Genomic DNA, 13,338 nt, shown 5'->3' on the forward strand with positions numbered 1-13,338 from the left:
TGCCATCAGGTGCCCCCCATTGGTTGGCGCTCTGGGCAGCTGCCCAGCTCGCCCATGCCTCAGTCCAGCCCTGACTTCAGCCCTCCTTAATGGGCCTCCCCAGTCTTGATTGGCTGTGCCTCATGGCCTCTCTTTGATTGGCCACTTCCTGTGCAGCCTCCCAGGGGCTCTGTTAACTCCTTATTGTCCAGTGTGGGGCTGATAACAGTACTCCAAAGGGAAAGTTAGGATGGGGGTAAGGGTGGTCAGAGCAAAATAAAGAAAAAGAAATCTTGCCAAGTAGAGCAGATGGGTGGGGGGTGCGGGGGAGGAGAGGGTATCTCACCTAATTTGAGATGGATGGTCAGTCTCAAAATGCAGAGTCCAAGTCCTGATTCTGGGCTTAGTGACTCTGAACAGCATTTGTCCCGAATTCCCTGCAACGCCTGCCTCTTCCTGATTGGGGGAGATGAGAGGGGAATGGAGGCGGACCTTAGCCCCACTTGACTATGAGGCCCTATGCCCTGGTGGGCCAGAAGCTGGAGTTGGGCAGTAGTAAGACCCACGCAGAGAACCTGAGCAACCATGGGAAGCCCCAGACTCTCTACCTGCCCTTGACAATATGCCCCTCTGGGTAGGGCTGGCGACTGCCCTTGGGCACCATTAGTCCCCTATCCAGGGCAGGTGGAGGCTTCCTTGCTTCCCACAGCACCCAAGGCTCCAGGATAGCTCTGTGCAGTGCTGCCGCTTTGAAACACCATGGGGAGCCCGGCGTCAGGCTCCTTGCGGCATTTCAAAGCAGCAGCGCCACGTGGAGCCTGGAGACACCTCAGCTGGCCCTGGGCTGCACGTGGTGTTTCAAAGCAGCAGCGCCACACAGAGCCCAGGGTCTGGCCCCAGGCTCCATGCGGTGCTGATGCTTTGAAGCACCCCCTGTTCTCCCTCCTACCCCTTGCTGCCTCTTTCTGATAGAGGCAGCAGGGGGAGGGGAGTGACTCGTTGACTAGTCCTTCACATCTCCAGTTTGACACAGAGCATTTCCTATTTTGTTTGTGTTGTCAAAAGATGTTGGCAAAGCAGCTTCTTGTAAATATTGTCTTAGATTAGGATAATAAAACAATGCAAGGAGATACAATTGTAGTGAACAAGAAACATGAAATCAGGCTGTGGGTCTAATTTCCTATTAATTTGCTTGCTTTTTGCTTTTAAGTTTCCCATCATGCTGTCTAAAGTTTGGAATTCAGAGCTGAAAAAGTGCCTCCTGTGTGTGTGTCTGCACAGACGCAACAAGTTTAGACCCTGTGTGAGATCTCACAACTGAAATTGAAACAATAAAAGTAAAATGCATTAAATATTTAAGAGAATTTTATTTGAGGACCTCAAGATACATTTAATTCTTGACTTTTATATCAAAATTTTGGTGTCTTCCATCTCCTCCTGCTATTGCTCATCAGACTGAGCAGATGGAGCAACTGGAAGTCTTTTGCCTTTGGGCTTTTGAGCAGCTTCAGTGCTGGAATCATACAGAAGCTACAAGGGGAAGAGACTCTTCACCCTCTCCCACCTTTTCTTCCTGAATGACCAAAATAATGATCTTGGGGGACTGGAAATCCTTTTACCCTCTCCCCTCTTTCCAGTTTGTCCCTAGTGGTTAGAAGCTGTAGCCTCTCCAGTCCTTGAAATATTTATTTCTGAGTCTTCCCACTCCAAAAGGAAGTATTCTTTAAAGTTTGGATGTGTTAGATCCCAGTCCTGCAATTGTTAACGCACAGGCGGACTGTCTAACTCTACACAAGGCTCCATGCTGCAGTCCACTTGCACACTATTACTTTTGTGGAATCTCATATAGGGGAAAAACTCCTATATACAGGAGATGATAAATCCTTGAACAGGTACTGTGGAAGTAAGTCTCTCTGAAGAGAGAGGTATGTATATGATTTTTAAAGCATCGGCCCTGAAGATTTTCCTGTGTTTGCCAAATAGAGAAGCCAGCTGTCATAGTATGGCAACAGCTGTCGCAGGGCTTATTCATGTTTCAGTGCCCAGGCCTATTTTGGTGTGGCAGCTGTTGAGAAACACTGCCTGCCTTCTGACAAGAGGAGCTGTTGTGCTCAGTGGGTTGGAGGCCAGCTGGTGAGTGCTCCCTGATCTCCTTGCCTTGAATGTAAGCAGAATGGAGCCTAGTATGGTTTGGTTCCTGAAGAAGGGTGGTGACCAGCTGCTCGGTGAAAAGGTGGCAACACCCCGAAGCCCAGCTCTGTAGAGTGTTGCATGATTGTATGTCCAAATACATTTTCTAGTGCCATCACCCCATTGTCATACATAAGCTTCTTTTCCTCTTATTCTAATTTTCACCCCTCCAATTGCCACTATACTCTGGCTTTCTACCTTCTTTTGTCCTCTCCCTCCCATCTAGCTCCCTCTTTTTAATAATATCTTGTTAATTCACCCACCCCAGAGATCACCTTGACACTGGGCTCTCACCTTCCAAAAGTACATAAAACTGTTGGGGTCTAAATTAGCTGTTACCATTCAAGAGAGAGATCTTGGCGTCATTGTGGATAGTTCTCTGAAAATATTCACTCAATGTGAAGAAGCAGTCAAAAATTGCAGACGTAATATTGGGAATCATTAAGTAAAGAATAAATAATAACACAGAAAATAGCTTATTGCCTGTATATAAATCGATGGTATGCCCACATCTTGATGCTGCATACAGATGTGGTTGCCTCATCTCAAAAAGGGCAACAAAAATGGTGAGTATGGAACCAGCCACCTTATGAAGAGAGATTAGTAAGACTGGAACTTTTTAGCTTGGAAAAGAGACTACGGGGGATATGATAGAAGTCTATAAAATCATGACTGCTATGGAAAAAATAAATGAGGTTGCGTTGTTTACTCATAACACAAAAACGAAATTAATAGGCAGCAGGTTTAACAGAAACAAAAGGAAGGTTTTTTTCTCCACACAAAACCAGTCAACATGTAGAACTTCTTGCCAGAGGATATCATGAAGACCAACGCTATAAATGGATTTAAAAAAGTACTAGATAAGTTCATGGAGAATAGGTCCGTCAATGACTATTAGCCAGCATGGACAGGGATAGTGTCTGTTTGCCAAAAGCTGGAAATGGATCATTTGATGATTACCTGTTTTTATTCCCACTGGGGCCACTCTCATTGGCCACTGATGGAAGATCAGATACTAAGCTAGATGGACTGTCCCCCATATTCTGCTCTGACCCAGTTGGGCTGTTCTTATGAAGGGTAATATTGAGCAGGGTGAGCAGGAGCCAAAGTGATTCTGAAACATTCACCCTTCTCTTGAAGGCAGTGGAAATGCTCACATGTGTAAAGGTAAACATAGTTTTGCAGGCTCAGACCCCATGTGTGTGAGTTGACACTCAGTTTTACTTTTTAGTTACATTTTTCATTAAGCATACATGATTGACGAGAGGAACACATGGGAATAATCTACTTGTCTGTATTTGGACTGTGAGCTGCACAAGGCAAGGAAAGTGTCTTTTATCTTCTCTTCTGGGAAACTCCTAACCATGGTAGCCACTGTTGGAAAGAATTATTGAAAATAAATAATCATCCATAATTCTACATGTGCAGCCTGGACAGGCTGGGACAAAAAATGATGCTTTGATATGTTGAGCGGATTTCTGCCCTGGAAACCAGCTTCAGAACCACTAACACAGCCCTTTTCCAGCAGTTCCAGTACAAATAGTACTTTGCTATTAAAGGTTTGCGGTGGCTTTTGTTCAGTTACTAAGCAGACTGTTCCAAAGGATCATTAGAGTAGCAGCTATTCCTGCCAATTATCAAGGGCAAAATACTGGATGGTGTGTGCATTCAGAGCCTTGTGGGAGGGGGGAGATAGATTTGCAAAATGTTACTTTCACAAAAATATGTTCTGCTAGAAAATTTGCTGAGGCAAACACATTATATCAATGCAGTATAATGAGCTGTCAAGAGAATGGCTGTTCTATTTGCTGCACTTACTGTTCTTCGCCATTTTGGGTCAGTTTTTCTTTACATTCTCCTTTTTTATGCATAAAATCAGTATGCTTTTTTTCTTCGTCTGGCATTCAAGCCAAGGGTGATGGCTTGCCTGTATTAACCTGAAGAGATGGCTGTTTTATCGTGCAGCTGCCTTTACATCCTTCCCTTGTCACCCTGCCCCCTTGCATATTAAGAGTTGAAACTGCATTTATGGCAAAGGACACTATACTGTGGTGGAATTTATGATTAGTGTAGCTTTATTTTATAATGTATCCGTTATACAAACTGTGTTAGATGCCTTGGAGGATTAAATATATTTCTTGACTCAGAGGGAAAGAGAAATTGCAGCATACATAAGTGAGAAGACTGCAAGCTTTGTGGACCTATTTTAGCTGTGTATTTGTAAAGTTCCAGATGTGCCTGTTTGAGTCAATCTGAAAATAATGGATTTGAAAATACAGAGAAGGCTAGTCAATTAAGACAGAGATTAGGGTGTCTACATTTAATAGAAATAATTGACAACTCTATGAAAAATAGCTATGTTTAAGGAGAACCACCCCAAATACTGTGCTCATGATGCAAAATTGTATGCTCTGCATCATGGCATATGAGCCCTTTCGTGATTATTGCTTAAACACTTGTATCTGATCAAATGCTTCTTAGTTACTCCTTAATGAATATAGGTTGTGGGTTAGCAGGTCTGATCTCAGGTTGTTTTTTTAATGACATCCACACCAGCTGCCTCTCAGTTCCTGACTTATAAAAGTTTTCATGTGTGAGCTAATAATTTCTGAAGACAGCTCTACTAATCAGTGTGAAGCCTGCAACTCTTTAGACAGCCTGTGCTTCATCAGTCTTTTCTCCAAACTCTCACAAGACTTGGTAAATATTAAAAGATTTTTAAGGCCAGGCAGTATCACTACATCATATAGTCTGAACTCCTTTATAGTACACCCTGCTATTGTGTAAGTCTTTCTTGGAGTACAATATTGATCACATTTTTGCAGGAGTACAAAATGAATCAGAATTCTGCAAATTCATATCCATGTTGTTCCTTTGAAGTTCATATCAAAGGTAGATGTTTTCCCAATGTTGATCATCTACCATCCTCAGGAATAATGTGGTATTAAGTTTATAGGGTGTGTTCTCTGATGCTCTTGCTATTAAATCAGAAGTGTTTGAAGTTCTCCCTGAATAGTTCAGCATTATTTCCTATGAGGTTTATATTCAAAGTGGGATTCCATTTTATTTGACTTAATTCCATGTTTGATACCATTGTACAGAGGAGTGTCCGATATGAGAGATTTTTATGCAATATATCTCATAGATAAAAGAATGTTATTTTCATCAAAGGGAGATTTCTTAATAATAAAATTAAACATGGCTACTTATTACATATTTATACATAATAGTAATAGACTTATCACTACTCTGTCAAAATACCTTAAAATCTGTTTCTGAAGCAGGACGTTATTTACTTACAAAGGGCAAAATAATGTTTTGCAGATCATTTTAAACAATCTGCCTTAAAGCAAAATCAACATTGTGTTGCAATTATAAACAAGTTCAATGAGGGATTTTACCCCTCCAGCTTTAAAAACTTCCAGTCACTTCCTTAACTTCGGCTGCTTTCCTCTGGGTAGGAAAGGCCATTTGGAAACTGTCCCACACTTTTACTCTGTTGGCAGCTGGTGGCTTTTGCAGACAGTGCTTCCTAGGACATCTCTGCATGGTAAGTTAGTGTGCAGTAAGCCATAGTGTAAACCTACAATGCTCCAGCTTGCTGCTGTCTAACTCAGTTAGTGGACTTTCACTGCACTGTTGCCACACAGAGTTAGCTCATGAAGCTGGAGAACTATGGATTCGCTCCCTAGCTTGCCACATGCTAAGAGATTTCCTACACTGGCAAGTTACTGCTCTGTAACTTTCTCGCTCAAGGGTGTGTATCCCCCCCTCCTCCCAGCACAACCAGTTACAGCGCTGTAACGCGCCAGTGTAAACAGGCTCCCAGCACTGTTGGCTACCCCACTGGTGGTGGTGGTTTACCTACAGTGCTGGCAGAGCACTCTCCCAGCACTGATGCCATGACCACACTGCCACGTTAAAGCGCTGCCACTGTGCTTTAAACTTACAAGCGTAGACGAAGCCTAAATCAGAATGTAGACAATTCTCCCCAACCCTTTCATACACTGAACTAATGCACACAGTCCTGTTAACCTGCCTTATTTTGTTTTATATTGTCCCACTTTACAAAATATGTAATGCAATAGGAATTGGACTCTGTGCATCTGTATAAAAGAAAACGTGGAGGGAGGGAGAAATATTAAATACCCCTCAATAGTTTATATAGGTGAGAATCTTTGTTTTTGGACTGTTTGCAGGAAGCATCATGTTAAAAAATGTTCAGGCATTATTTGAGAATAAAGTAAGTCAACATATGCATTTGGCTCCCATTGATAGATTTTTGTGAGCACCCACTAACACATTTTGTGTCTCTTGAAGTATTTTCCCAGAGTCCCTTCGGTGGCTGATGGCTACCCAACAGTTTGAGGCGTCCAAGAAACTTATCCTTCACTTCACTAACAAAAACAGGATGAACACTGAAAGTGATATCAAAGGAGTGATGCCAGGTGAGTAGGTTTGTCCAACAAATTAGGCAGAGGAAATCCAGGCAGAGGAATTGCTTTGGTTGTTTGCAAGTATTCATGAGACATAACTGCCCTGAATTAAATGGTCAAGTCACCATGTGTAAAATGACCCGATTTATTCATTCATGTATTTTACAGTTGTCGAAATACAGTCCTGAACTTGGTATCTGTTTTAAATGACTCAGTGTACTGGATAGTCCTACCAATTACATTATTTCTCATTTTTCAGTGCAGTGTTTTATGGCTGTGTCTCAGTTCATTTCACCATAGCTAGAGAAACCACCATTAGCCTTGTATTAGCCCTGGTCTATAAATGAGATTGTGCTATTCAAAACACATTAATTTATTCATATGGAAATTTGGCTGCTGCCAATTAACAGATTCTTAGTAATATCAATATTGATGCAGATCTAAAAATGGTCCACATTTTATTTCCATTTCTTAAAATCTTACTTTACTAGTCATTTCACTTTCCTTTTTAAGTCATTTTGCACTTTTAAGAGAGATTCTCCTGGTGATGGTCAAGGTGGTTATTGTTGGAAATGTAAACCTGGTTGACTGATTGCTTGATGCTTTTCAGATGAGCAGGCAGTTATTGTCACTAAGATTGTCACTGACACAGTAATGTTATTCTTCAGCATGTTTCAGAAAGTGATGGGCTTTTATATGGCTCCATCTACGTTCAATTATAAAGAAAGAGAACATTTTTCTGAAGCTACTCTATCTCTGTTGTTTCACCTGTCAAATTCTTGTCAAGCTCCCCTTTACTCTTCAAAGCGCTGGCAGTGCCCAGAAATATGCATTTACAATGTTCCTTAGAACCAGTATCTGAACTGTCAGTTATCAAGAGGCCAGCTAGTACGTTTGTTCACTGTACTTCTATGGCTTACTGTTCTTTGGTTAAGTCTGCTCTCTCTCTGCCCATCACTATGAATTAGTGCATTTCAACCCAATGCAGAAAATTCATCCAAGATCTTATGAGCAACAGAAATCCCAAATATTCCTTTAATACAGGAATCCATAGGTTCTTATGATTCTTTGCACTCTCGTGAATTTTATCCACAGAATAAAAAATGTCACTGTTGCACTAGTACCTAATAGACTAAAAGATTAGACTTATCCTCAATAATATGTACATTAAACATTGAAATCCTAGCCAGATCTTTGCTTCATCTTGCTATTTATACCAAGTGGCCTCTTGTTTTGAGTGAGGCCTAATCTACTCCATTGTCAAGCTTATTTGATTATAATATTGTTTTATGTACATATTGTAAACTGTTGATTCATGTTGTATGTAATTATAAGAAATATTATTTTAAATACCCCTACACTAAAAATGTATTTAGTCTTTAGATTGCAAAGTCAAGTACTAGCAAGTTAGGAAATACATAGGGTACCATAAATTTGGCAACCTAGATCCTCCTTCCTGGGCATCCAACCTGTTTAGTGGGATAAAATCTGAGCTCCACGGGTACAATGGAACTCTAAGGCGAAAACTCTTCTGTACGGGAGACAGAATGTTCTTGGGGGCAAAACTATGGAATCAGTTCCCCTTGGAACTAAGGATCATGACACATCTCATCATCAAATGCAAGGTGCATGCTTTTTTACTATGTTTTAATATAAACATATAGCAGTGTGTACATGTGTAGTGTGGAAAACAAAACCAAAAAACACAAAACAACTTCCAAAACAAAATACATGAGATATTCCTCACATTGCTTATTGCACCACTGGAAAAGGCCCAAATACTATAGTGAAGAGGATAACAAAAGAACCTATATAAAATAGAATGTGACATCCTATGAAAATTATAATATGTGATCATGTAGTTAAAAATAAGGTTAAAATGTATATTCACTAAGGGGGGCCAAGTTAAAGATGCACGGGCAATCTTAAAATCAGCATCTCTTAACATTATACTTCTTGAATTTGCAACCTAAATAATCTTTTTTAACTGTGGTAGGAGGGCTGATTTATTTATATTAAATTCATGTATGTTTACAATTTGTATTAATTTTAGTAAGCTGCATTGACTTGAAATATTTTATTTATCTTTAACTAGCAGATTTACCTGGCATTGCTTGGCTCCTTAACTCAATTGAGGGGATTTTTTTAGATGGTGGGGAGGAGGGGTTACTTTTGGAAAATAGAGGAAAAATTTACGTTTCACATAAATAATTGTATTTTTAAAAATACAGTATTTTATTAAGTGAATTTTTATTTCAGATTTTTTAAAGGGAATTGTTAAAATTTGTCTTCAGTTTTTTAAAATAATTTTTAAACGGGAATTCCATCATGTATATTTTTTCTTCATCCCTATAAAATCTTATCATTCCATATGTTTTACCAAAAAAGGGCTGTATTCAGTTTGGTTTGCAATAACATTGTATTCTAGCTTTGAAACGTTCAGCATTGATTTAGCTGTACCAAGAGAAGGCACTACTCCAAATTTCTCCCTTTCATCTCTTTTCTGTAAGGGATATTGAGAAACAAACCTATTCCAGGTTCATCCTATGTTTCTGGCTTATCTTGGTTCAGTAACTGTCAGCATTTGTTCACTTACATCAGTTTTTAGGACTGTACCTGCTTTAGTGATTCTGTCTCTCTTCTGTTTAGTTTTATGAGAAGCTGTCCTTTTCCTGGCACAACCAAATCCTTACCTTGCTTTAAATTATGATAAGAGGAAGCTGTATACTTAATTTGGTGGTTCAAGCTCTTACTATTTAGGAGGATAAACTTAAAACTTAAAAAACAACAAATAGTCTAGTAGCACTTTAAAGACTAACAAAACATATAGATGGTATCCTGAGCTTTTGTGGGCACAGCCCACTTCTTTAGATGACTAGAGTTCTATACAAAGAGCTGCACCTTCATTGAATGTTAGGTTGATAGTGTCCCAACCATCCCTCATCACGATTGAGGCCATTGGCATGAGAATTGAACTTGCAGATAAATTGTAATTCCAACACTGCTCTGTGTATTTGGCTAGTAGACTTGGTTTCTGACAAGACAGCCACTTGAAGATCTTCTAAACAGTGATTAGGGTCGATTAAAGTGTTCCCCAACAGGTTTCTGTATGTTCCCTTTACATATATCTGATTTGTGTCCACTGATTCTTTCCCATAGGGACTGTCCAGTTTGTCCTTATATATATATATAGCTGCCAGCAATGCCCCAGATGCAAACAGCTCTTTGTGTAGATTCCTGTGTTAGTACCCTTTCTATCTATTGACTTTGATTCTTATCTGCTTCTTTTAACTACCCTGTCTTCAGGTGCTTACTGATTCCCAGTTCTGCCTTTCTGTATTTCCCTTTGATATTTCCATACCCTATGCTCGTTTCCCGACCTCCTCTTTTATTCCTCCCCCCCCCCATTTATTTGGGGCTGCACATCCTAAACTCAAAACTCCGGTCATCTGAAGAAGTAGGCTGTGCCCACAAAAGCTCATGATACCATCTACATGTTTTGTTAGTCTATACAGTGCTACCAGACCATTTGTTGTTTAAGTTTATCCTGTACAGACTAACTCGGCTACTCCCAGACAAACTCTCTAAAATAGAAAGTACAGTAAACTTCCTATAATCTGGCACCATTAGGACCCAGGGGGTGCCGGATTATCAGATATGCCGGACTATCGAAGGGGGGGGCTGTGAGGAGTCTGGGGTGGGGGGGGGGGGAATGCCACCCCAGATCCCTCATAGCCCCCCCTTCCAATAGGCCGGCTCTGCCTCAGGCATCTCCGATTTAGCCGCTGCTGGTCAGTTTCAGCAGCGGCTGAATCTGGGACGCCTGGGGCAGAGCAGCTGGGGTGCTACCAGGTTGGTCCGGTAGCGCCGCCCTTCGGGGATGTGAGACCAACCCAGCAGCACCCCAGCTGCTCTTGGGGACTCCTGGGACAGAGCAGCTGGGGTGCTGCCAGGTTGGTCTGGTAGCGCCACCCTTCGGCGCTGCGGGACCAACCCGGCAGTATTCCAGCTGCTCTTCCTCAGGCATCCCCAAGAGCAGCTGAGGTGCTGCCAGGTTGGTCCTGCAGCCCCGAGGGGCAGCACTACGGGACCAACCCGGCAGCACCCCAGCTGCTCTGCCCCCAGCTTCCCCGATTCAGCTGCTGGTCAGTTTCAGCAGTGGCTGAATCAGGGAAGCCGGGCACAGAGCAGCTCCAATTGTCCAGCAGCCAGAGCACTTCTGGGTTCCTGATGGTGCCGGACCATCAGGAGTGCCGGAGCACTGGATGCCGGACCAATGGAGTTTTACTGTAGATTGTGTGCTATAGCATAAGGCTAAGGCATTTTATTAATTAAAAACCATAGGTATTTTTAATTTAACTTCCTTTTTTTTTAAGGAGGAAGGTAAAAATAAATGCTGTTGTGTAACCTGTAGGAGACATTTTAACAATATTTTCTGTGGAGGAAGATGAATTAACAGAATATGCTGTTATCACACACATTCATAGCTGGGTTTTTTTTTATCAGTGGTCCTATAGCAGGGACATATAAAAATTACTTTCTGTCATTGATTATTATGAGGGAGTCTTACTTCTATGTGTTAGATGTAAGATGGTCTGCTATACTTGATCAGACCAGTGTCCTGTCTTGCCCAGTGTCCTGTTTTCTGACTGCGGCCAGTACCAAAGCTTCAGAGAGAATGAACAGAACAGGGCAATATATCAAGTGATCAGTCACCTGTCATCCAGTCCCAGTGTCTGGTAATAAGAGATTTAAGGTCTCCCAGAACATGGTATTGCTCCACGACCATCTTAGCTAATAGTCATTGATGTATCTCTTCTCCACGGACTTTTCTAGTTCTTTTCAGAACCTGTTATAATTTTGGCCTTTGCAACATACCCCAGCAATGAGTTCCACAGGTTGGTAGTGTATTAAGTGACAAAGTACTTCTTTGTGCTTGATTTGATCCTGCTGCCTGTTAATTTCATCTGGGTGGCTTCTGGTTCTTGTATTGTGTGAAGAAGTAAATAATACATCCTTATTCACTTTCTTAACACCTTTCATGATTTTATAGGCCTTTGTCATACCCCCTTAAGAGCATTTCTTGATTTTATGGCTTTTATTTCCATCTCTGGATATATTTATGCACACCAACTGTCAGTAAATTTTACTGATGTTACCCTTTTCAAACTTAGTTGAGATACTGTTAGGAAACAGGACACATCTGTTTCTGCCTCCCACTGATGCCAAAGCTATCTTTTTCTCTTGAGTTTTCAGTTTTTTGTTTTGTTTTAAATTATCTTGACAGCCCCATATGTTAAGGTTTTCTTATCCACAATGTTGGAGAGATGCATTACAGAAAAAACTAGCAAGGGGGCAAAATGTTCTTAACTGAAAACCCTTATTTCTTTGCTTAGATTAGTGCTGAAGGTTAAATCAAGAGAGTGAGGAGAGATGTCAGACAAGTCTTGGTTTTGAATGATCAAAGAACCTTATCTGCATCTAAACTATAGATTTCTGACTACACAAGTTAGTAAGTAGAGAAACACAGATTATCATCATCTGGGAAAACCCTAAGGAGACATAGCCTCCTTGGAGACTCTGAATGCCATCCAAATCCATCTCTAGCTAGGCTCTTAAGGTGATCTGGCTGGATAGTCAGTTTATGTTCATTGGCAACTATATTGTTCCACTACAGCTTTTGGTGGTCACATAATTGCTGGTCATGTAGCAGCACAACTTGGTAAACCAGCTTTGTGATTTATCTTCCATTCTAATACATCCATACCAAGAAAGCAGGAGCGTACTGGCAATCAAAATAGGCCCAGGAAATGGGTTGAGAACGGCTCTCCCCATGGCGTCACCCCTGCGTGCCCCTCAAGCCCCGCCTCCTGCATCATTTCCGGCAGGTGACAGGTTGGGCTCTGCGTGCTGCATACAGCACGAACGCGGAGCCACTCGAAGTGAGGGTCAATGGCGTGCGGACACAATGGCCCACCAGACGATTCCTGGTATCCTGCCAGGCCAGTCCGTCCCTGCAAGAAAGCCACTAAAACTGAACCAGCTGATGGAGGCAGTTGCTGAGTTCATTTGCAAATATCTTCACTGCTAATCTTGTCCTGCTACTTAATGGAACAAGTGACAAAGACAACAAAACTTTTTTTTTTTAAAGTTAATCCATTGTTCTTCTCTTGTCTTTGGCATCCACATTTCACTGCCGTGCAACTGAGTTGGTATAATCGTGCGTTGATAGATCTGCAGCTTGGTAATAACCTAGAGGGCCCGCTGTCTCCACAGAGGTCTTTGAATGGGCTGGAATGTGGCAGTGGCTGCTGCTATAGAAGCATTAGCAATTTTTCAGCATCTCCAACACTTGCTATGATGTATATGATAATTGTCACCTGCTCAATATCCATCCAGTATTGTTTCTGTATTAATAACCAGACTAGTGTGTATTGCTTCTTAGCAGGAGAGAATGGCCCTCAGCTGCAGCATTTCACCAGCCTGAGCCAAAGAGGTGTCATCAGTGTAATTCCCAGTCTCAAAACAATGATGTTCAGCTCAATACCACCATGCCTCATCAAGCTTATCCATCAGCCGGTCAATGGCAGTGCTGAGCAATAACGGTGACAGGATCCAGCCTTGCCAAATTCCGTGAGAGATTCAGAGCTGTGCCATATATCTGCCACTGATGCAAATATGGCTTTCTGTGCTAGTCTGGTTCTCCTCTGTCAATAACAGCATCTTCTCCAGA

At 41.6% G+C, this 13,338-nt stretch overlaps 1 protein-coding gene across 2 annotated transcripts in view; it reads left to right on the forward strand.

Annotated features, from left to right (window-relative positions):
* The window catches only part of SLC22A23 (solute carrier family 22 member 23), a 178,536-nt gene that overhangs the window by 135,775 nt on the left and 29,423 nt on the right, over positions 1-13,338 (forward strand). For both annotated transcript variants that reach the window (XM_075921326.1, XM_075921327.1), the window contains exon 5: positions 6,490-6,617. In XM_075921326.1, the coding sequence (XP_075777441.1) occupies positions 6,490-6,617 (128 nt within the window). The remainder of the gene's footprint in view (positions 1-6,489; positions 6,618-13,338) is intronic.

The sequence above is a fragment of the Pelodiscus sinensis genome, chromosome 2, assembly GCF_049634645.1.
Source record: "Pelodiscus sinensis isolate JC-2024 chromosome 2, ASM4963464v1, whole genome shotgun sequence".
Classification (NCBI taxonomy): domain Eukaryota; kingdom Metazoa; phylum Chordata; order Testudines; family Trionychidae; genus Pelodiscus; species Pelodiscus sinensis.